This window comes from Pagrus major, chromosome 22 (assembly GCF_040436345.1).
Source record: "Pagrus major chromosome 22, Pma_NU_1.0".
Lineage (NCBI taxonomy): Eukaryota > Metazoa > Chordata > Actinopteri > Spariformes > Sparidae > Pagrus > Pagrus major.
In genome coordinates this window covers 19,931,966-19,957,898 of record NC_133236.1, presented here as the reverse complement: position 1 = coordinate 19,957,898, position 25,933 = coordinate 19,931,966, and the positions used below count along the sequence as shown (strand labels likewise).

At 41.1% G+C, this 25,933-nt stretch overlaps 2 protein-coding genes across 2 annotated transcripts in view; both read left to right on the top strand.

Moving 5' to 3' along the window:
- The window catches only part of fig4a (FIG4 phosphoinositide 5-phosphatase a), a 51,148-nt gene extending 39,499 nt beyond the window's left edge, over positions 1-11,649 (top strand). The window contains exons 22-24 of the mRNA XM_073493171.1: positions 2,727-2,815; positions 5,301-5,375; positions 9,765-11,649. Coding sequence (XP_073349272.1) covers positions 2,727-2,815; positions 5,301-5,375; positions 9,765-9,942 — 342 coding nt within the window. The 3' untranslated portion in view covers positions 9,943-11,649. The remainder of the gene's footprint in view (positions 1-2,726; positions 2,816-5,300; positions 5,376-9,764) is intronic.
- Positions 11,650-20,207: 8,558 nt separating this feature from the next.
- Positions 20,208-21,215, top strand: gpr6 (G protein-coupled receptor 6). The gene has a single exon (XM_073493454.1). It carries the CDS (start codon positions 20,208-20,210, stop codon positions 21,213-21,215), a length of 1,008 nt encoding a protein of 335 aa, XP_073349555.1.
- The last annotated feature ends 4,718 nt before the right edge of the window (positions 21,216-25,933 follow it).

The window sequence follows — 25,933 nt, the reverse complement described above, 5'->3', positions numbered from 1 at the left end:
AGCTGGTCATGAATATTTCGGGCTGGACAGCTCGCTCACGTGTCGGGAGCACACACTCTCTCTCATGCGTCTCGTGTCGCTGCCTCCGAGCCTGTCCCTGAGAATGGATTGCCGGGGTGCCAGCGCGACACAAAACTGTTGAAATATTTAAACATCAGATCATTATGGCGTTTGCCATGTAATTACACATGCTCATTTCATATTCCCCCCAATATGGGCGTACGTGTGCCCGCATGAACATGGATAGATTTGCATTGTGTGTGGGTGTGTGTGTTATAAGCAAGCATGGTATACATGAATGTGTATGCTGCAGGAGCTGTGTTTGTGCATGGCTCTGTGTGTTTTTGTGATTGTATCTGTAGTGTGTGTGTGTGTGTGTGTGTGTGTGTGTGTGTGTGTGTGTGTGTGTGTGTGTGTGTGTGTGTGTGTGTGTGTGTTCACAGCTGCTGTTTCTTGGACACGGTCCTGGAACACCCTCATCCGTTCTCCCCTCCCTGCAGCTCAGATCAATACAAATACAGTGAAAGTTTAATGCATTACGTTTAGAATATTGCTGCATTGTCAGAAAACAGTCGAAGAGAACAATTCAACGCCGACTGCTTCGCGGCCACTCCTGTTACATAACAAGTTACCCTCAATAGATTTATAGAAAGATTCGTAATCTGTTCAAGAAATAATTTTTATGATGAGTTTTTGCAGGACAAGTTAAATCCTAATTGGAATACTCGTTAGGGTCTACAGGTATGAGCTGTTTGCTGAAGGGTCTGAATTTGTTGTTATTATTATTATTATTATTATTATATGTTCTGCAAGACAAAAGAGATTCCAGCTAAATTTTGAGATGATAACCAACCAGTAATAGAATTGTCACTCGCATATCACTTTAAAAAAACTATGACAGTCAACAGTAATACATCTCATATTTCATTCCAGTTTTTATACATTTGGAAGCAATTAAAGTGTACCGTGTTTAACATTTATTATAACTACCCACAACAATCGAGCAACAACTTGGACAAACCACACTCAGGACTGCAGTATATCAGCAGTAATAATAACTTGTTAAGTTAGTTGTATTGTGATTTCCTTTGCTAATGTTTACTTCGGACAGCAAACCTGGTCGCCTGTAGTAGCCTAGCTATTGTTTACCAGCTGCAACAACTTTGGCCGGTATTGTTTTCACCTTGTGTGTGTGTGTGTGTGTGTCATCGTGGCAAAATTTTCGAAGATGGGTGTGATTTCATGTGACTTATAAATCACCATATATACCACATATGCCAAATATATAAAACAACATTATCACCATCCTTGTTAAGACAGTGTTTCATTTCATTTTTCATATTTGGTATATGAATGTTTTTTCAAATAAATTTTGGCACTGTATATCTGTATTTCATAAAAAAAAATGACATAAACCATAGAAGATCAGTCTTTCATACTTTTTTTTACCAGTGCATGTGTGTTACAGATATTCAGATCATGCGTACTTTCTGTTGTGAAATGGTCCGATGTCTGCCAAGAGAACACTCTTTTACACAATTTTAACACCATCCCCGCAATATTGCACCACGACACAAGGCAAATGGATTCATGTTGTTTACATGAAATTCCCACCCTCATCAGCAGCGTGTGAACACAGAGATCAATGAGTCCTGACAACGTTTTCACACCTTTCACTCGTCTGGTTTTGGTGCGCACGTGCCGACTGTAGCCTCATCGTCTCTATCTAACAGGGAAGTAATTTGCCTCTGACTAGTGAGTAGTGTCTCTGTTATTTGATCATCAGGCTTGTGCTCAATGGGAAGGCTTATTAGCTGACAGAAGTACTTCATATCAGTGCTGGTTTGGTGATCGTCTTGGCCAACCTTCATTAAAAAGAAATGCTATTTTGTTGTGTATTGATCTTCATAAATTTGGCTTAATGTGGCTTAATTGCTAAGAAACTGAAAAACTTAAACAGACATCAGAGATTGTCCTAATGAGGAAATAACCTTGGTAATAGTTTTTCTTTTTTATCCTGCTGTTGTCATAGCGTTGAGTAATGATTGTTCTGTTTAATTTTGTTATTTTTAGGTTATTAAGTCATATTAATCTCATTAGACAGTTGTTTCATATATTGTGCAATAATTTGTTTCTTTTCACGTGTTGTTCTTACCAGAGCACACCCTCTGAATCAATGGCCCAAATTCTTTATCCTCCAACTTGTTTTTGCGGCCATTTATTTCATTTTCGACTGAAAAAAGTTGTGATTACATGGTCTTTTTATATCAAGCCTTCTGGGGACAGCTTGAACCGGTCTGACCTTCTTAAACTGACGATCTCTTGTTAAGTATGATTATTATGCCTCTACAAACTTTGGACACTGTGTGCAAGAACCCCAGGAGGGCACTGTCCCTGAACATGAAACCACCTCATCAGACACCAACAATCAAATTACATTCATAGTTGCTTAGATTACACTCCTCTGGCCATCCTAATTAAGGAATCAGTTGTGGTGAAGCAGCTGAACCGGATGACCTCGTCTGTTTGATTTTAATATTTTGAGTTGCAGCTTCTCTGTCTTCTGTTTGGAGGAGCTGGCTGTTTGCAAGCAGCTTTACCTTCTATCTCTTTTCTTTTATCTCGGCAATCATTTTGAAGTACTAGTGTTGTAATGTTTTTGTGTTTTTTCTGTGTCAGTCACATGCCCCTGTTGCATCACACCTTTTCTCTTCTTATCTCTTCAGGAGATCCAGCAACAGCAGTCAGTTAAGGAGCCATACGGACTCAACCTGGCTGAGTTTCCGTCTGAGGACGACCTGCTCATTTATGAAAGGTGATGAACCCAAGGCTCTCTCACACTTGATATTACAGTTAATGCACACATTTTAAAACAGTTGCCCACAGTGTATAGGGCTTTTACAATCATTTAAATTAAGACAGTAATGTCTGAGCTGTTGTACTGCTCGGTTATGAAGTTTGAAGTCTGGTCATAGACAGCCAGTGCAATCAGATATTGAGCTTGTACAGTTACTGACTATGGTCAATAATGTAGTCTGTAATAAAATTCACACATCCTTGAGCTTGAGAAGACAATAAAAAGTTAATCCACTGGGTCTTGACATTCTTACATGGGATTGGATGATGACTTCTAACAATATTTACATGCTCAAGTACTAAAAAAGTGAGTTTTTCATAATGTGTCCCCTTTTAATTCTCAAAAAACATGTTATTTTTCTGTTATTGTCCATTGCTGCAGCACCTCTATTCACCCTCTGTCTAAACTCTTTGTTTAAGTGCCTGTCTCTTTAAGGCCCCCCTCCCAAAAAGCCCAGTTTGCTCTGATTGGTCAATTCTGACAGGCCTGAGCAGGCACCGCCCAGTGTGTTTCACTATCAGCTCTGCTAGTGTTTTTGTAAACACAGCCATTGCTGAGGGCGGCAAATGTATAGTTGTGACATCACAACCATACAGAAGTCCTGACGGCTCATTTGAAGGCACAGTTTCTGAATACGGACTGTGTACATTTCTCCATGGATTGAGCATTTTAATACTTCCACTGCATTTATGTAACATTTAAAATAGAAAAAGACAAAAAAAGGTAGCTCACTCTTTACAATATGGGACATTTAATTTAGCATGTTAGCATTTGCTAATTAGGATCACCAAAGAGATTACTGTTGATCCTGATAGGGACGAGGGTGGTGGAGATCCGTATCACATTTCCACGCATTAAAATGTACTGTATAGGCTACATAATATATACAAAATAAATCATGGATGGATGCTGTAAGCCAGAGAAAGTAACAAACAGACACACCCACACACACACACGATTCTACCAACTCGAGCTGGCCTCTGTTTGTTTGTTTGGCCTTCAGCTCTCAGTATACTGTATGTCTAGCATGTTTTTCAGTGCCACGTTGATACAAACGCCTGCAAATTGTAGAGTTACGTCCTTATTTTCTTACTGCCCCTGCCTATTTCACTAGTCCTGTTGAAAATCTTTTTATTGTTCTGGGCAATGCACCCGGCTCAGTGTCAGCAGCCCCCTGAGGGTGGTATGGGTCATTTTGCAGAAGGGCCATCGCCCACTCTGCCCTGCTGTGTGCATCACACTCCTGACCTCACTGCTCTTTGACCACCTCTCCCTTCCTTCACCCTTGAGTTTCATTTTGTGTCTGTCCTTTTTATTTCATTTTGTCAGTTCTCCCTGTTTGCTCCCAATCATTGTTATGAGCTCCAGTGAATAGCTCTGAAACCGAACACAACTGTCTGTTCTTTGAATGTGAACTGCACGTTTCATACAGTGTGACGCTTTTGATGGAAGCTTTAATAGCTTTTTTTCCTCAGCTGTCCTGAACCCCCTGAGGATAAATGTTCCCGTGTATTATTTGAGTAGTCAGTGTATGCGCATGTCTCTGAAGCAACAGTTTGAAGATTAACAAGTGCACTTTATTTTTTTGCAAATTCACATATGAGTTAATTAATTTCATAAAGGGTGGCATATCACAAACGTGATGGACTATACCATTCATTTGAAATTGCACTACTGTTAACAAAATAATGATGAGCCACAGTACTGTTTATTGTTCATTTGTCGCCCCAAAATGTTTTCAAAAATATATCACGATAACACACATTAGCCCTTTTTCAACACACATTAGCCCTTTTTCTAATTTTTTCTGCTCAAGTAGCACCAATTCCAAAAATATTTACATCTTTCACCTGCATAGACAGCCAAGTTTTATGTAAAGGGCCATCTTTTCTTCTTCTCAGATTTGTAACGCTGATTTCGATGGCATGTACAGTTTTAAGGCCTGATTGAAGCAAGGGAATTAACATTTAAAAAAAACTAATTGTGGTGAAGAATGTTGTTCATATCCTCCGACTGTAGTGCCACATAATGAGAGTGAAACTGCATTCATTATTGAGGCTGGAAGTCGAATGGCTCCAGAGATGTTAGATGCTGCCAGAGTACCGCTAATCAATGCATTAATATTAAAAATCATAAGCAGGAGCCAGAGGGGAACTCTCAACTATTACATGTTATTGTGTGTTTGCAAGAGAAAAATAACCTGCGGGGGAAATTTGAGATTCGGTGGTGATGTGCTCTGAGTATAAGAGATCTCAATAGGCATGTTAAGCTCATCTCTGAGTATTTGAATTGAAAAATTGACACTATGAATGTAACATTTTTAGAGTCCTGTAGCGATGACTCACACAATAACCTTTTCTTAATTGCTCTTCACTGAAAGGAGCGCGTAGCAGAGACAAATATGTGATTATTTCATTTCGTGTGTTTTGTTCTTTTTCTGCAGGTTTGCACATCTGGGCGAGAGCCAGCACAGAGTGGAAAGAACTGAATGCATCAACCTGGCAAACATCATCTGCTTGTGAGTAAAACATGTGACACCATCAGATGTATTGCACATGTCCACTTTGCTAATATTGCAACACCACCGGGACTCAAATCAAAACGGGCTGCAGTGTTTTTATTTAATCATATCAGGTAGAATAGATGGCGAGACGCGATGGCAGCCCATGTTTATTTTATATTAACATCTTTTAATTCTTCTCAGGCTCCTTGCCTCTTCTTTATTAAATACTTACATGAATATGCGTATACTGTTGGCACACATACAGCAGGCTACACTTAAATGACAGTAAATGTGGCTCTTTGTTTTCTTGTCGAGAATTAGATGAGGAAATCAATACCACTCTCATGTCACTCAGTGCAGTGGTCAAGAAAAATAACCTATTGAACTCAACTCAAGATGAGAGAGGCTTAAACAAAGGTGTTTGAAGGAGGCACAATCTAAAAATACATCCAGGTAGTCAGACGGACTGTGAGGTATAACTATGTGCATCATAGCTGGATGGAACATAAATAGAGATTGGTTAATGGATGCGTGTATAGAACAGAAAAATAGCAAAGAGAGGACAGAAATATCTACACGTGACTACTGGTGTTTTTCTTCATCAGAGAGAGCGCGCACCTGAAGAATAGATTTTATTTTTGCTCGAGACTTCACTGTTAACAAGCGCTGTAAGAGGACCGTGAGTTTGAAGGTTTGTCACGGCCGAACATTTCTGTGAAAGCCAGTTGGAGCCTCGGATCACAGTTAAATTTCATGAAAACACCACAAGAAACGGATAAAGAACAGAGAAAGAGAGACACAGGGGACAATTAAAGAGGCAGAAACAAGCTTGAGAATGGAATTACAAAAGCAGATGCAGAATCATTGATTATAACCACTCAGGAAACAAAATGATGTAATGACACCAAACGCTAGAATACATGAATAACTGTAATCTTCGTGGGCGGACGTTTAACTTCGAAGCTCATTTTAGCTACATACCAATTCAAGTCTCGCCTGCTTATGGTGGTGTAACCTTCTGTCCAGGAATACAACAAGTGGTCAAAATGTGATGCCTATCATTGTCCTACATGGCAGACGCTATCCATATGATAGCAAGGTCAGCTTTAAGAGGCTCTGTGAAGCCCTACTTACAGTAAAGGTGCAAAAATTTTCAAAAATGAACTTTAATTATCAACCGAATGTGTTAAAGACGTTGATTTATTGTGTTGCAGAGATATCTACTGACGTAAGCATGCTAACCAGCTAGCCCCAGCATGTCATGTCTCGCTACACAACTTTGTACCTCAAGAGGCCATAGTGAGTCGCTGTAGCATCCAGTTTGCCCCCAATCCAAAAACAAGAAGGTAGCCGTCAGCCTTTACTCTGGTGTACAGAAGCGCTGTAGCAAAAGTCAGAGGATCACAAGCATCATGAGGATTCATCCTCTGGTAACCATGAATATCTGCACAAAAAGGTTGTGTCTGTCCGTGCTGCTAGTATGGAAAAAAATTAACTTTCGAATACTTGGTGACAAACTGCTGTCCCTTTGAAAGAGACAGATGACTGTATACATTCTCAGGACTGTACTGCTGTACATGTATCCGTAAATACAGTGATGCAGCCCTGGTCTGACAGGAACATTGATCACTCGCTCGCTGGACATCTTCTTATAATAAGATGTAAAATGGTGGCTTGGAGGAAGGTTGAAGGGGAGGCTGTTGGAGGAATTGTCACAGATGTATTTTCTAGTAATGACTGCCTTTAGAGAGCTGTCTAAAATCTGTACAAAGTCAACACATGGCTCTTAAAACATGTCTCTTTTTGTACATACTGACTGAAAAAGAAATACAATTTCTCTTATAGAAAAGACCAAAGTCATTTCACTTCACACAAAGGTGGCAGAGAAACAGATATATGCCTTTCTGTGCAAAGCTAACCTCAGACAGCAGGGAGTCTAAGCATCTTTTCATCCTTGTTCAGTTTAAATCTCCCTTTTTTTCTCCTATAATCTATGTGCACCTCACTCTGGCCATTCCTCAGTCCACCCATCCATCATTGATTTCCTCACGTCAGGGCCACAGGGTCCGGCAGGGTTGTATGCTGTTGTGCAACAGTGTTATTCTAAGACGCTGTTACAACATCCAAAATGTGTTTCCACTGTCAGGGGCGGTTTAGAGGGAGTCACCTCCCTCTTCTTAGTTCCTCTCTGGACCCATCAGGCATTAGCAAACCTTGGTGGGGATTAAAGTGGACATATAAATAGTATGGTGGGTTCTAGCATCAGTCAGGTGTGATGATTTGTTTCCTCCTTAAATTATAATCAGCTCAGATCAGATAAACGGGCTGTTATGACTGACTGAGAAAGACATGTTCCCTTTCTTTTAAATTTATTTTGATTTAATGATTTAAATCACACTGTTTAAATGACAATATGTCATGACCCAATGCCATTTTACTGAAACCTAGTGTGCTGCTTCACAGCTGAGAACACATAAATGAGCATTTGACATTTTATGTGTATTTATAAAAGGTGAATTTGCCTGAAGGTGAATTTAGCCCTCTACAATTTTAGTGTATTTCTTCTAGTGCATTGCTTCCTTCCACCTTTAATACATCTCTCGTACACTCTAGCTCTTATGTTCTTCCAAATGGTTTCACCAGGGCCCATTACACCTTTTTCTGCCTGATTTGATGCACTATTTTTGCTTACTCATTTACATAAATAAAGTATCACCCCATCGGAAATGAGGCACAGATTGACCAGAAGTGCAGAGGAGTCTTTTCTCAAAGGCTGGGGCTGTGTGCACTGCAGGAGGATGTCTCGCGGTGTGTTCCCATCCACCTGTTTTTATGCACTTTCCTGCTTGACAAGCAAAAATAAGGAAAGATTGGGGAGATTAGAAATATAGTAGCAGACAGAAACATCACAGCAATGAAAACATTTTTTTTTCTTCAAATTTAGATTTATTTTGCACAATTAAAAGAAAAGCATTCACAAATAGCAGGGATAGAAAATAATTTACAGTGCAGGAAGAGGCACCTAAATGATGTTTACATATCACAAATTTAACGAGACTCTAACCTGCCATAAAAAATAACATGAATCAACCATAAATGTCATATTTCAATCATCTTTTCTCTGTTTTTATTAGATTTTTTTTTTTTTGCTCTTTAGGTTTGACTGGTGCTCTTTTGATTACATCATCTTGTCGGGTCTTCTTCTTCTGCTATGGTTTAATGGTACCTGACTGGAAAATTAGCACCACCATCTGTTTTTTTTGTGCTACATTTGGATTAAACCTGGCTTCAGCAAGCCTGACATTGAACTTCTCTGTTCATTTTCAATTTCCAAGCGGCCTCTGGGTGATCTTAAATAAACCTGCAACCAATCAGAGCAACGAAACGTGTAACGTAGAGCTGAGCGACGCATGAGAGATGGGGCGGTGCTTGGTCTGTTTTCAAGCAGTAAAAAAGTGGGGGCCTCAAATGAAGCAACAAAATCAGTATTGATATTTGAACTGAGTTTTGTGAGCCTGGACAGACTTGGATAGAGCTTCCACCAATCAGAGCAGTGAAATGTATGACACATAACTTTTCATATCTGGACCGCTGACACTACTCTTGTTTTATCGAGCCCACACCATATTAGATAAATGACCGGGGTGCAGGAAAATCTGTCTGAATGGGAGGGATGTATCTTACAGAGCAAATCAGACATGAGCTTGCAGATTGGTCTGCATCCAGGCTTAGCTTCAGCGTGTCCAAAAACACAAACATGATAACATTTATGCCCTATTATTGATCGGTCTCAGCTTCTTTTGTCGCCCCGAGTCTGTGCATCTTTTGGTTTCAAGTTGGCTGCTCGGTCACTGGCATGCCGGCTTATTTTAAATTAAATCCCTAGTTAAGGAGTTCATCGTGACACTTGCGGAGTTTCTTTTGTGTCTGCGAAAAAGCCACCAATCAAGGAAGTGCATTTGAGATGCTCCCATGGCCATGTGTCTGTGCAGCCTCTCACCAGGGCCGCAGCTGCTGTCGAACTAGCTGACTGAGTGGATGACCTGACAAGCACGCGGTTGATAATCTACTCTCAGGATAATGAGACATGATTTAGATTCCAGCTTCTTTGAAAATATGAGTAATTCTGCCTTAGAAGCGCTCATCTCTGCCATCCTCGTGTTGTTTCCATTAACAGTCCTCTTAATGACCCCCTCTCTCTGCATCTTGTCGGTTGAGTTCAGACATTTTCTAGTCCTTGGGGACTATAGATAGTAACAGTTTTTTTTCCCAATGTGAAAATTAAACATGGCCTGTTTTTTTTCTTCCTCTACCATCACATGGCTTGTCTAACAGCAGTTCTTCAATTCATCCATTATTTCAACATGCTTGTGAACATCTGTCTTCTGTGTCCCTCCCTCTCAGAGAGCCTGTGTCCTGCTTCCCGGAGGACAGCATCTACGCAGTTTCCCTTCCGCGGGTCGACAGAGACAGCCGAGACGAGTTCGAGAGCCATGTGATGACGGGTCAGGGCCAAGTCAGGGTGCTGTGCAGGGACGACATGTTGATGTACAGGGAGTACGTCAAGAACAGATACATGTGAGACACGGACGGACCTGGATCTCTGTGATTAATATGCAAATCCAGATCCTGAGACTTTTGTTTGTAGCAAGAGATGCTTCTTTGTATTTGTAAAATCTATTTTGCTCCAACTGCTGCTGAGAGTAGACCAACTGGATTTGGACTAACCTATGTGGGTTGATTTTTCTTTTTTAATCAATGTTATTTGTATGTTTTAATAGCTTCAAATGTTGTGCAGTTATGTTAGTTTTTTATTCATAGAGAGGCGAAGTCATCCCCCGTCCTGTGGACAACCTTGGAACTTTATTTCAGGAAAAAATATGTATGGCAGTGAACGGCAAGGGACGACTAATGGATCCTGTTGAATTGTGTTTGTTGATTTAAAAGATAGTTACAGTACAAGACTACAACACAAGTACAAGACTGAAAATACAAGATAGAAAGACTACATACCCAACAGTCGCCTTATGACGTCATCTCATTTAACGCTCACAAAAATCTAGCGACTGAAACCTTGTAGATCCGGTCCCATACACTAGCTAGCTCACAAAACTGACTAACTCTCCTTTCACATAACTTGAGCTGACAATATGGCCAGATTTATCGTGATTTTCACCCTTTTTTAATTCTAATTCTGTGCCGCGGTGACAGCCATGTTGGTGTTGGTGATGTATATTGATCGAGGCGATGTAGTTCACTGAGCAAAACACAAAATTAAATTGTATCTTACGACAAACTGCGACTTTTTCGAAAAATTATAATTCAAATTGACAAACGGGATCAAAACGTTATTTGTCTCTGGTCATTGGTGAAATAAGGTCCAAACCAGCACTGGAAGGGCGGGACTCGGCATCACTTCTCCGACATGCCTTAAGAAGCTACCTATATGGTGTTTTTTTATTTGTTACATGTGTTATTTTCCATTAATTAAAATTTTAATTGCAACTCTTTTAAGAAAGCGTATTTCACTATATGTACATTTCAAACATGCAAATTAATGTAAATTGTTTTGACTCTTAAAGGTGCACTATGTACGTTTTAGTTAGCACGTTAACACCCCCTCCGGTTCTTCAAACTCCAAGTCCGGAATGCTAGCTGCACGGCTAACTAAGCTAACTAGCTAATGGCAGCTACAGTTAGCGGTTACTCTGGTGATATGAAGTCCCCTCATTTGTTTTGAGGATGAATCCGATTGGTGGCCATTTCTTACATACCTACATACTGCACCTTTTAAATAATTTGAATCTTACATGTTGGAACCATTAATATGATGGCAGGCCCAAAGATTATGATGACTTTGATTTTTTTTTTTTTTTTAATTCATTCTGTTAAACTGGTTTCAGGTCATTTGAGTCTATAACAATTGATATAGAGATATATATGTTGTTGTTGTTGTTGTTTTTATGTAAATGCTCAAGAACTACTCCTAACAACAGTCTCACATAATGACTTATATGTACTGTAAATGTTTATCCAGGTACTCTTGAGTATTTTTTTTTTTCTTTTTAAAAAAAAAAAAACAGTCATTTATTGCACATTGCATTGTGCCATTAGATTAAACCAGAATTTAGTTTGTCAGCAGACATCACTAACACACTGATGCTGTGGGTTTATCAATCCCCTTTCTCGGTTTACAAATCTACACACTGATTTTGTTTTGTTTACATTTCCGATGTCAGCTTTTACTGTGTACAGTGGTTCTAAATTAAACATTTATTTATTAACATGACGTGACAGATTTGATTGCTGTTGTCCTCACTGCACTCTACTTAAATACGTGTGCTCTGTTGTTTTCCGCAGTGTTTTGCATTCAAAAGTGGAATACTTCATGCGGCTTGTGTAATTTTCTTCATCCCTCCCACGCTCCTCTACTGTCTTTCTTTCATTCCCTTTCCCACCCCTCGTGCTTCAGATTCACCTTTTTGTTCTCTCTATCACACTTTCTCTTTCCTGCCTTCGTCGCACTCTTTTAGTACTCAGCCTTCACCTCGCAGCTGTCAGAAAATGTGAAATGTGACGAAGTCCGCCTTTACTGTAATGCACACACACGCTTTCAGTCGGCATGCTGATTGACCACTGGTCGCTGCATCAGTGCCTCGTGAGCCTGAGGACGATGGGAAAGGGAGGGGGGTGCTTCAGCATGTGATGTGTTAGAGAACAACAGGGGAATTAAAGAAAAGAAAAATAACTGCTCCACCGTATTTAAGACCAAATTAATGAAAGATGGAGAAGACGGCATGTGTTCCACACAGCTCACATCTCACCTAAAGTGAAGAGAGCCCCCTTGCCTCTCACTCTGTTTGCCCCAGTCCCCCTTTTCTCCCTCTTTGAAGCCTCTTAGCCGACTCAGAAGGCTTCATCTACATTTTACGTTGATGCTTAGCTTGATAAGATCCCTGCTGTAGCTCTTACTCCAGATGCTGCCATTGGTTTCTTTCTGATGGTTCCTTGAAGTGTCATATTTTTGGTGTGATTTTACCTGCTTTCGTCAACTAATACATTAAGCTCAACAGCAGCGATCTGTAAGTATCAGACAAGGACAGATTTCTTTGAAGGGGTTTTCACAGAAGTAAGTGACACATCGCGACAGCTTTAAACTAGTGTTATGAAGAGCCCCAGGGTGGATGGGTTTGAAGCACTGCTGGGTCTTCATGGTGATCACATACAGGTGCTCTATGGAAACTTCAGGTGTACTCTGCTTATTCCATTTTGTGAAGGGCTCATTGCATGGCTGAAGTATACAGTAGTAAATGTTAAAAATGCAAGTTGTTTGCAACATGTTGGTCATTTTAAATACATTATACTTGCATTTTACATTTTTTAATCAACACTGTATTTCACCCATGCAATGAGCCCTTCACTAGATGGAATACGCTTCAATCAGTTTACATTTTTTTGCTGAAAGTTAACACAAATTATACATATTATGTGGGTTTTTTTGTGTCAATGTACAGGTTTACAGCCCTTTACCAAGGCATATCTATGATAATAATTAAACTCTGCTCATAAATGGCTCCAAAGAAGAAGAAAAAACTGGCAGCATTTGGGCCATTTTTAAGTATTAAACAGCAAGTAAGGAACACAAGCTGTTGCTGTTCAGAGTCCAAATTCAACCAGCAAAACCTCAACCACCCGGACATCAAACACTTTTTTTCCCCACTTTGTTGTCATTAATTTAGTTTTCTTAATCTTTTGTTTGTAACAAAAGGTTTTCCCTGACCAAAATAACATTTTCTGAATGTTGTTTAATCTTTGGATCCTGACCCAAATGGGTTCTGATGTAATATCCTGACAGAGTTATATCGGTGAGTAACGTTCGTTCAGAAATGTTGTTGTGATTGATAACGTACTCATGAGCTGCAGTGAGTCAAGTTTTTAAGTTGTAACTGCTGCATTAAAGGTCCAATGTGTAAGAAAGTTGATTTGTGGGTCTCATTCCCAACTCGTCGATACTGATGCTTTGGGAATGGCGGCTGATCCGACCTACAAAATCACCTTTCTTACATATTGTGCCTGTGTTTCTGTACTTTTTATCTTCTTATAAGAAGGTTGAAAGTTTCCACTCTGCCTGGAACATTAAAAAATACCAAATATCTTAATTTGATTTTGATTTGCCTTTTTTAGAGGCCCTAAAACAGTCTCATTTAAGCATATTGACTCTAAAAATGATCAGAATCTTCTTTAAAATCTCAGTCGGTGTCACATGAAATCTATTTGTTCAACATAATCTCCTTACTTTGGTGTCATCAGTAGCAGCTGCTAATAGATGCTAACCTAAACCTCACTTAAAACCACTTGTAGGCATGAAGAGCTCTTAAGCCCTGAATAATTTAAAAAAAAAAAAAAAAGGCCTTTGTGGAGGATGTGAACTGCTGCCAACATCTGTTCGGATCCGTCGCCTGTGTTTACAGACAGTGCTTAATTTCCTAACTCGATGTTCAAAACGAATTGAATTTGGGCTATTAGCGATCAACAGGTTTTCAGCGGCTCATTAATCAGGTAATTATCATAAAATCAAGGTCACGATGACATCGCTGGCGAGGCAGGTACACTAAGCGTGGGTCATGTGATCATTAATGTTGTTACTCATTTTGTGACTGATCCTCTCAGGTTGCTTTCCAGGAGCGATAATGTGTGTATAAATGTGGAAGTGTCCTTGAGTGAAAACAGTTTTCTTCTCTTGTATTCAACGAAGAAGGAGACATTTGTGGGCCTAAATGTTCGGCTGCCTCACACCTCCCCATGTGCCTTCCAGTGTTTTATAATTTGTCCTCTGGATAATCTGTATCCACCACCTCCCAGGACTTTACTATCTTCTATAGATTGAATTTTCTTCTGCTGCTTCCTCACCCACCTTTCCCGTGTCTAATTACCTGCTCCATTTTTTTCCCCGAGTAAAAATATCTCCATAAGAGTATTAAGGTAAAGGCTGTGTTTGTGTACGAGCACGTGAGAGCATGTGTGCACTCTCGAAAATGAGAGCGCTGCCGTCTGTTTTTTCGGGCAGGGCGACTGTAGGCGGTTAGAGTTTGTCTCTTGTTTTGAAGGGAAAAGAGGTCTTTTATGTAAGGCCCTGTTTTCCCTCATGTTTTTATGCTCCTAATGGCAGGTGTCTCATTACACTGAAACCTCTCAGCACACATGGGTATGGATGAATAACTGCATGCAGTCACTGATATTTTTGGGCAGCTTGCTCTTCGTCGTCCTCACACAAACAGAATAAAGATTGAATGTTTGTGTCCGGTGCCAGTGGTGCAGTGTTTCTGTTGGGGTGGAAATTCAATTTATTGAATGTAGCCCCTCATAGAAAACAATCATAAATGATCCTGGGATGTATTTTTTGGTCTTGTGTGAGGTTGGGTATCTGCCGAGGTCTGTGACATGAGTCACTAGGCACTTCATGTGACCGCTTAGCTTATGAATGAAGACAACCCCCTCTCCAGCCTCAGTCCACTGACAAAAGGTGGACAAACAGCTGTTGCCTGGAAACCAAAACTGGTTACCATATTGCTGCTTTGAATCTCCCCCTGCTTCCCACTGCTGCCTCTCCACATTTCAACCCATTGTTATCTGACATTTCAGTGGCATGACAGTTTTTTTGCAACCACATGTATTAAATTCTTTCTGAAATCAGTTCCTCAACCAGTTCTTTACGTCTCATTTCGTTTAAAGCAGAGCTATGAGGGGAAAACAGATGCCGGAATAGATGATGTCATGGAAAAGAAAAGGGATGATTTTTAGCAGTTGAAGATACACCTGGGCAATGTGGCTATAGAGAGGTGAAGTTCCTCCCCTAATGCTGGACCACCAAGGGAAAAAGTGTGAAAAAAAAAAGTACTGTATATACAGGGGCAGTATGTAAGAATTTTAATTGAAAAATTAACTGAAATTATCAACAGAATGTGAGGAAACAGCATTTTTGACGTGATGGTGATATATACTGAAGTTAGCATGCTAACCAGCTAGCCCCGGCCCATCCCAGTCCAAAGCTCCTATGCTAGAAGTGTGAACACCAACACTCCCCTGGTCCCCGAGCTCCCATTCCAAACCACTAGTTGCAAGGCTAACTAAGCTAACCAGCTAACAGAAGCTACAGTAAGCAGCAGTTAGCAGTTACTTTGGTCGTACGCAGGTTGGGATTTTCACCTTTGCCGAGGTGACGGCCATTTTGGTGTGGGTGACGTATATTGGCCGAGGTGATGTGTTACACTAACTAAATGATACTTTACCATCTTTACGACTTTGACTTGCAAAATTACATTCGAAATTGACAAATGTGTGATCAACATATGTGATTCATGGCACGATTCAAATGGAAAGAAAAAAATGAAATGAAAGAAAAAATGTATTTGTCTTTTCCCACGACTGTACAAATTCTTTGTAAAATAAGGTTCAGTGGGGCACACCGGAAGGAGCTTGACCTCGCCTCTCTATAACGCAGTTCACGATTATACATATTGATATTGTGAAATCTGCTCAAAAGCACTTTATACTCGGACTGGGCGACAACATTGAACGTCAAAATATTTTTGACTGAATACCTTGATATCAATATTGCGATAAAATTGCCGGGATGACTGATGGTATTCACAAAATAGTACCAAAATGTGATTTGTCGATAATAATCATCAGTAATGTGGATATAATTTCACTGTGTTGCAGTGAAGTGAACACCTGCACAGTATCTCCATAAAAAGACATCCCAAATCTTAGATATCATGATAACGATAAAATATTAATATATCGCCCATATCGCTCTTTATCTTTACCTTTACTTTTTTAGTGAGCAATAGAGAGCAAAAAAAAAAGTAAATCAGGGCTCACTATAGAATAACAGTTTCAATACTAAAGCGTGATTGGCAAACAAGAGCAGAAATAAAAGGGGAAGGTGAGTAAGAACATTGAAGTTATGAAGTGATGTTGAATCACGTGTGTCAGTCGAGTGTGCACTGAGTCATAGTTTGTCTGAGGTACTTTAACTTGTTAAAGGAATGCAGAACACAAAGTGCTCTGAAGCTGAGCAGGATCCGTCTCTTGCTCCGGAAAAACCTACATGTACAAACAGTACTGTGCCGGACCATCCCCGGAGACAGTTCACGTGTTTTTGCACACTGTACAATATATACACATATACACAATATATTCATCTTTATGCTAACTTTCTCCCAGAGTGCATTAGCTTGTTAGCCAGTCGTTTGTTCCAGGCCATCTGTTACGCCTACACTATCTCCCCCATGTGTGTTTACAATGCCTCTAATCGTTTATCTCTGCGTGTCCTCTCTTGTTGGTTCTCACTCTTACTTTGTTTCACTGCCACCAGACATCTTGTCTCATTAAAGTTCACTCAAAAAGTGAAAATTCAGTCATTATCTACTCACCTTCATGCAGACGGAAAGTCATGTGTCCACAAAACATCTCTGGAGCTTCACAGCAAAACAGCGTTGTAGCATTAAACAGCTGACGTGCACGGGGACTGGTTTTAGAGCGTCAATAAAACAACCAAAAAAACATAATAAGGCTCCACACAACTCTTCCAGAGTAATCCAAGTGAAGCCCCGAGATCCCAAATTGATTTGAAAAGACATTTTTTACACCATCAAGGTGTGCTGGAGCTCGTGCAACCACTTCAGACAGGGTGTGTGCTAACACTTTTAGCTTAGCAGCTAAGATCTCAACTTTAAAAATAGGGTATAAATAACATCCTCAGGGCTTCTGGAGACTTGGATTACGCTGGGCGAGCTGTATGGAGCCATTTTATGTTGTCTTTCAGTTGTTTTTTTCTACAAATGCTGCAACGCTGTTTGTGTACATCATCCATCTTTCCATCAGCATGAGGGTGAGTAGACAGTGACTGAGCTTTCATTATTGGGTGAACTTGTCCTTTAAAAGGCAGGATGTGTAGAGTTTGTCGGTTGTGGTTTGTAAACACAAAATTCAAAGTTGGTCACCCCTCTCCTGATTTTTTTGGGGAAAATCCTTCTCATTCTGCCTTAACGGGTTTAACTCACCTTCTATTTGACCTTAATGATATTATTTTCACCGGTGCTTTTTCTGCTGTATGCTGTACGATAAAGTCTGTAACAGTCAGTGCAACATTTGCGAGCGAAGCCAACACTTGCAATGAGATTTGAGGTTTTTGAGAGTGTCAGCCCTGGTCGTAAGGGGAAATAACAGCATGTGGACCATTATGAAGCACTAAAACTCGCCATGTGAAACCTCACTCTCGAAACTGGGTGAGATTAGGAGGCGTTCAAGACAAGTTGACACTCCCGACCTGCTCAGCGTGAAACTCTGGCATTCACTACACCTTTAAATTGTCAATTTACAGGAGACTCAGGCTTGTTATTCTAATGCCGACAGTATTTGAAGGCAGACATCAGCACTGATCTCTCTTTATTGAATTTTGTATCACAGGTGATTGTCCACTGAAACTTGATTAGCGGGTGTTAAAAACAAGTGAACTCCACGTGTTCAGTGTGGAACTCTGGGATTCACCTTTGAATTGTTAATTTACAAAATGTGCATCACTTTGCTGCAAAATCAGCCTTTGTTATGATCCTACACTGATATTTTGTTGAACTTTGTATTGAAGCCAACACTTAGCACTGATTCTCCACTGAAACTTGATTAGCAGGCCTTAAAAACCAGCTGACTCCTCCACCTGTTCAGTGTGAAACTCTCTGATGACCTAACTGTTTGAAAAAGCACCCAGAAGTCATTCTTAACATAACTCATACTGTATGAAAAGTACTTAAGTATCAAAAGTACAAGTAAGAGTAAATTATACAAGGGTTAGGGTTAGATCTGAAGTTAAAGGGCTTGTTGTTACATTTTAACCCCACATGTCTGTGGGTCTCATACCTGGGAGCTTGTGTTTTGGAAACTTTCTTCACTTTTTTCAGGAGACAGTTGTTCTGGGGCTGGCAGAGGTAAGAGAGCAAGAGGCTGGAGTTTCATTTTCTTCACAGCCAGACATCATGTCTGTCTGTCTGTCTGTCTGTCTCTCTCTCTCTCTCTCTCTCTCTCTCTCTCTCTCTCTCTCTGCCGTGACGTCAGTCGGGTTTAAAGCTCCCCTCGCGTGTCTCCGCTCGGATCCCCTCTCGTCCTCCTCCTCCTCTCGTCGTCCTCCTCCTCCTCCTCGCCCTCCTCCTCCTCCTCTCTCTGCTCACAGTCGCCTTCCTCACCGAGCTGAACACCGGCCAATGCTTCACACCACCCGTGCCCTGAGTGTCTGTCCCATGCCTGGGAAGCACAACAAAACCAAGGGCTTCACTTGAGAGGAGCGAGGATACAGGGGGGAAACCATCGCGTCCAGTTAAATTTGGATTTCTAAAAAAAAAAAAAAAAAAGATATCTCTCATCGGACGAAAGGGCTCTGATATCTGATCTGATATCTCTTATAGGTAGGTATCCTAAACTTTCCAGACATCGTGGTCCTGATTAGAAAATAATTGTTTCTGTTGGATGCAAATGTTTTATAGTACTTCAAAGAGTCCCTGCAGAACAGCAGTGATGGATACAAGAACGGACTCCTTTGAATATTTGACTAATTTAGAGGAATAGACACTTTTTTTTTGTTCCTTAGTGGATAAAAAAAACTAATAATTGTGTAGTTATTCAGCATCACATTGTCTTTAAGTCTTTATAAAAGTGTTACAGATCATTCAGAGTTGGATACTGATGATCTGAATGATGTCAGTATAGTTTTCTGTGGATGGAGTTGATGTGATTTCAGCACCGGGGACAGCTCTTCAGTCTGTTACCGCTGCAGAAACTTTTACAGGGAAAGTCCACCCTAAAACTGAATTTACATTGTGCCCGGCTACACTGAAGCCAGCGTCTGATGGACGGCTGTACGCAAGCTCAAAAATCAGACCATTGCAGGTCAGATTCACCTTGTTTGACTGCTGGGACGGAGGGTTTTTCTCGAGATATTCCATCAACACTGTAAAATCTGACAATGTGACTTTACTTTAAAAAAAATCAAGGAAGCTGATTACCTCAAAATTACCAATAAGGTAGTCGAAGTTGTTCATACTTTAATACTTGGCTTGTACAACTTGTATTTAATAGTCCACTTTACTTGGTAATCGGTCTGTGAATCACAAGACGAAAATTCACTTGTCTGAGTGTTGTATGGTGTGGAGCAGCCCCGAGTTTGGAGATTAATTCAGCACCCATCACCACCGACTGTTTCCTTTCTGTGCGAAACATCAAAAGTGCTAGAGAAGTGATAAAAAATCTGTTTCAGGGTGGAATATCCTTGTGACTTTGCGTGACTCAGTAGTACTGTAAGTGTGGTGAATTCTACTTTACATGAACCATCATTTACAAATGTTTAATTTATAGTTAATCAAACCTTATTTAAAGTTACTTCACTGGCAAACACTGAAATGCTCTGACACATTTATTAAGCACCTTTTTTTATTGTGAAGTTGCAACTGATGTTTATAAACCTTTATAATAAATTGATTATAAAGCATTTCATTGTTTGTTAAATGTTTGTTAACTCCTATTTAATTAGCTAAAAGTTTAACATTTATTGATGATGGTTATTATAAAGTGTTACCTGCTTTGTTCGTGTGAATTTTTGCATTGGGCACTCTTGTATGTCACTGAGTAGGCAGGTCAGCTTAAACAAACATCCTGCTCATATGTCCACTGGTGCTGTCGTGCAACAACCCTGACTTCTGACTACATTACTGAAGCGAGAACTTGCCCTCATTAACAAACCAATCTTCTTGTTCCTCTGCTGCCCGCAGGACAAAACGACGACGGTGTGGAGCCATGAACGAGTCGCTGGTGGTGAACGACTCCTCTGTGAGCCCTGTGGCCGGAGAGGCTCTCTCCTGGATGGAGGCTGACTCTCCAGAGCGCAACGGCAGCCTGGAGTTCTCCACCGCCCCGTTAGACTTCACCATCAACCCATGGGACATTATGCTCTGCATGTCAGGCACCGTCATCGCCTGTGAGAACGCCATCGTGGTAGCAATCATCTTCTACACCCCGACACTTAGGACTCCCATGTTTGTGCTGATCGGGAGCCTGGCCACGGCGGACCTGCTGGCCGGCATGGGATTAATCCTGAACTTTGTATTCCAGTACGTGATCTCCTCCGAGACCATCAGCCTTATCACTGTCGGCTTCCTGGTGGCCTCCTTCACTGCATCCATCAGCAGCCTTTTAGCCATCACAGTGGACCGTTACTTCTCCCTGTACAACGCTCTGACGTATTTCTCAGAGAAGACGCTGCAGTACGTGCACCTGATGTTAGTGGGGACCTGGGGGGTGTCTCTGTTCCTGGGCTTGCTGCCGGTGCTCGGCTGGAACTGCCTGGACGATCCGGCCTCCTGCAGCATCGTCCGACCTCTGACCCGGAGCAACGTCACGCTCCTGGCCATCTCCTTCTTCGCCATCTTCATGCTCATGCTGACCCTCTACTTCAAGATCTGCAAGATCGTGTGCCACCACGCCCACCAGATCGCCCTGCAGCAGCACTTTTTTGCCACGTCGCATTACGTGGCCACCAAGAAGGGGGTCTCCACTCTGGCCATCATCTTGGGGACATTTGGTGCCAGCTGGCTGCCCTTTGCCATCTACTGCCTGGTAGGGGAGAAGGAGTACCCATCAGTCTACACCTATGCTACGCTGCTGCCAGCCACCTACAACTCCATGATCAACCCCATCATCTACGCCTACAGGAACGCAGAGATCCAGCGCTCGATCTACATGCTTCTCTGCGGCTGCTTTCAGGCCAACAAGGCCTACCGTTCCAGGTCACCAAGTGAAGTCTAAAAGACACTAGGGCTCCTTTTGTGCGAGTGTGTGTGAGTGTGTGTGTGTGTGTGTGAGAAAAGAAAGAGCAAAAAGACAAACCATCCTGTGACCATCGACAATCTGCTTACAACTGACAGTGAATGCTTTTACAAACTCAAGCGGGGGAGGGGTGTGATGCTGGAAATGTGTCTCCCATGCATACTGTATCTGCACTTTATTATGTCTCAACACGAGTGAGGGTGAGATTTTTTTTTTGTTTGTTTGTTTTTTTTTTGGAAATGCTGTGAACAAGAAACTCCTGTGAAAAAAAAGAAGGAAAAAAAAAGACAAACCTGAATGTGAATGTACTTAAATGAGAAAAAGGAATGGACAATCTTGCACTTTAGTCCGTGTGTTTTTTTAAATGCCAAAGCAGTATTGTATAGCCCCTTATTGTGTTTGAAACTTGTGAGTACCGTGTGCCATTTTTCTATTTTGTATGGTATCGTCTTTGATGTACATTTTTCTACAAAAAGGAAATAAAAGGAAGAAAAATCCAGCTGTGTGTGGCTCCGTCACGTGTCTTTACTGTAGCACGTTAGCACGTTTCTCTGAAAAGGAGTCCTAGTGTTACACCTGACCTATCTTCATTTTCTTTTATGTATACGTCCTCTTTACCTCGTTCCAGCCTCTTCCTCCGGAGCACAGGTGGGTCTGTTTGAAGAGACTAATGGCACATTTAGATGCAAGTACCTTGAACCTGAAAATAGCTTCAACTTACACGTAGACACAGTTGACTCCTGTTTGCTCAGTCTCTGTGTGTGTGTGTGTGTGTGTGTGTGTGAGTGTGTGAGAGAGTGTGAGTGAGTGAGAGAGAGAGAGAAAGAGAGAGAAAGAGACAAACAGATATATAGAGATACCACAAACGTGTGAAAACATGTGCCATGTGGTCAAGTGTGCTCAGCAGTTTTGATTACCTCCCGCTCCTTGATGAGCAGGTGTAATGAAACCTAATGTACTGCCAACAAGTCAAATGAGCATTTGCAATTTCTTTCTCGCACTTTACCATCCATACTGGTATATGGTCGCAACGATAAGATATGATGCACTCTGCAGCAGGGGACTTGAAAAACGTTTGTTTGGACTGCTGCCTTATCTCTCGATGTGTCTCATTACCATCTACAACAATGAATCAGGAGTAAAGCGGCCACCGGCACGTGTTTGTGTGTGTGACACAGCGGGAAGAGCGATGATTACAAGTCTGTCCGCTCTCCTAGACAGCAGCTGCAAAGACTCTGAATGAACCTGGCAGCCTCCGCAGCCACAAACACAGCAGTTTATCTGCCAGGCTGTTTAGACAGGTAGCGGCTGAGGGCATCAGAGTGCCACACAGAAACGAAGAGGCTGCTGTAGACCTGCTGCAGGTGTGTTTGGATACATGGACAGATATCTTCTCCTTGTAAAAGTTTAAACATGCCAAGCTTTCTTAAACTGACATCAGCACACTTTCAGTACATGTTTTACTTACAGACTATGAGATCATATAAACCAACATGATCATGATAATACTTGTCGAATAACATTAAAAATTCAATGCCAGGGAAGAATGTGACCTACATCCTCCTCGAACGGCTGAATTCCATTTAGTTGCTTCAGCTTCAGGTTCCTGATGTTGTTAATGTTCGGTCACTGTCACACCATCCATCATTAGAGAGACTCATGTCATGTTTTCCTTTACACTTCCTGTCTTTGTCTGTTTTCTATGTTCACCTCATTAGTTAATTAGTCCCTGTGTGTTCAGTCCGTGTGTTTTCCTCTTTCAGTTGGCTAAACGTCTGCTCCCCAGTCCTGCGTTTGCTCCTCGTGTCTCATCAGCGTTCCTGCTTTTGTTCCTCGCTTTTTTGCCAGTTATGTTTTTGTACTTCTCTTTAGTTTTTTGTTTATTTGCCTCGCCCGCTTCATCTGTTTTTGTTGCCTGCCAGCTTAATTTCATGAAAGCTCGCTTTTTCTTTTTTCCCCAACCTTCCTTGGAGTCTGTATTTGGATCGACTTGCTGAAATCCTGACAGTGTCAGCTGGGACACTTGAATGAACAAGCATCATTACTGTTGTTTTTCATACCTGTGCTTTTCCTAACATGTCAAAATGTATGCAATAAAAAAGGCCTTTCATTTAAACACAACTTTAAAGGCATTTTAAGCCTCGGCCCTACTTTCACGCACAGTATTTTGGGGTCTTAATGACTAACAGTTACACAAAGTTTGGGATTTGCTCGAGTACATCACCTCAGCCAGCAGCAGCCTTTTAAAGTACGTCCACATCAACAGCGCATGGTCTGAAGTGCATGGCACATGTGCATTTATGGGGTGTCCAGCTCTACTTTTACCAGTTAAACAGCATAATTGCAGAAGAATCGGATCTGCTCATATATTAGATATTTTCAGGGAGACCTCGGGACAATTTCCAGACAAGTTTGTGGCGATAAAAACAGGTATTTTAAGCCAAAACATGGTTTTCTTACCCTAAGCAAGTGTTTTTTCTGCCTAAACCTAATCAGAGCATTAGCACAGTGTTGCACAAGATACAAAGGAAAATTGAAAATTAAAAGAAACGTAAAGTTGCAACACATCTACTCTCAATTTTCTCCGTCCATCGGTGTCGGCCTAGTGAGAAAACATCAGATGCGAAGAGAGGCAAAAACTTGCCACATGGGACCCCCGCGAAGGCTGGTGGTTTGACTTCCCTTTCCCAAAATATGTAAAAAGAGGGCCCAGATTAAAAAACTAAACAAAAACTGGGATTACCCTTTAAATCTGAAGCTAGCACACACAGATAATCTCTATCAGGCCACGGTGGAAATGCTAATCATGTCTTCTCTTTGACTCGTCCTTGCAACAACATTATTCACTCCCTCGCAAACTGTCTCACATTCTCTTGTAATTACGTTCCCACACAATACTTTGCATTGCCTCTGAGTCATGTTTTTAGATTTTGCATTGCGCAACACTCAGCTTTAACCTCCAACTCCAACCTCCAACTGGCTGTGTCAACTTGGTGAATCCAACTTCAAACACTGTCAACAGCATTTCCTCATTAGCATATTATGTTGTTGCTAAAAAAAAAAAACACACAAAAAACTTGTGAGTTATTGGACAAATTCACATGTAAAGAAACGTGAAGAAACACCAAAAACATGAATATATTTTCTATAATACAGCAGTAGTAGAGCAAGAAAATTATTTTTTTAATATACTATACAGTATTTGTTCAATTTGTCTTATGCATCTGTAGACTAGAGCACCACTCCACAAAAGCATCTGTACAGAAGATAATGATGCAGGACCTTCCTTGTCACGTTTTGTTAGCCGTGACAGGTGTGTGTGCTTCAGGTGGGCTACTCTCACAATGTCTTAAAACTGACATTTTTTAAAATCACTCCCGACCAGCTCACACCCACTCATACAACAGCAAAAAAAAAAAGTCTTGCTGCACTGGGTCCTCATGTGGACTAAAATAATCCTCAGTTTGAAAAGCTGTGAAGTCAGTTTGAGGCTGATCACAAAGTAGGGGAAAGGTGAATGAAGCTGGAGGCCACTAATGGACTGAACACTGAGGCCTAAGCGCTGTGAGATGTTTGTTCAACTTGTTATTTTCTCCACCTCAACAGATGCTGCTTTTGGTCACCCAGTGAATCCGGCAACAGCCTGCTTGTACACAGGGCTCATAGAGTTAACTTGTGGCAACCGGCTGCTGTGTACAGAGTCTCATTTTATTACCAAACTGACTCATTTGTATGAACATAACTACACTTAAAGGGTATACGCTCTATGTCTATGTTTCAGAGTTTGGTGTATAAAAGGTGTTCATTTTTTCATTGACGATGACTTCTTCATCACAGCACATGTTGGTGAAGCCACGTCATAGACTCTCTTTGACAGCAATGTCCTGCTTCACCGTCACACAATTATTACACTCAGTGATCAGAAAAATAGAAACTCAGCCGCTACAGGAGCAACCTTTGATTGGAAAGTATAGACTTTGTGGCAGTACTGGCTGTAAATTCCTTACAGGCAAGCCCAGCCTACACAAAAATATGTACAAAAAACATGCACAACTAGGGGACTTGGACAATAAACAATAAACAAATGCCTCTTCCCACTATAATAAATAAATGTTTCAGAATGGGTCAGAGGCAGATTCATTATGAGGGTGAGAGCCCCCGGTGCCATTTCCCACCTATTTTAAGCCTTTCAATCAGGGTGTCGTCGCACCCTGATTGGCTGGGAGGGAAATGCCCCAAGCTGCTTCCACTCCTCAAATCAGGAGTCAGTCTCCCCACCTGTGCACAGGTGGTCTGAATCACCTGCAATCAGTCATGAGGAAAATCAGCCCAAACAAAGAAAAATAGCAAGTCAAACAATTGGACTGCTACAACTTAATATACACAACTGTAGGTTTGGTTGTAGTTATACTGTACAGTATGCACTCTTGAATGGGAGCTAAAAAGAAGTCAAGTGGCCAGAAACACAACTAAAAATAAACTATTGTCACTCCATCTACTAAGGACACATAGATATATAAGCCACTTTTTGCTAACAAGTTCCCCATATCATCTTCAAAGGTGACAATAGGTCAGTGTTGTGTTTACAGCTTGTCTCTGCTGTTAAGTGGCCAAAAAAAAAAAAAATTGCTTATATACTTGTATCTATTGGTATCAACGTGACTACAGAAGTAAGAGTCACATTTCAACAGTGTCAG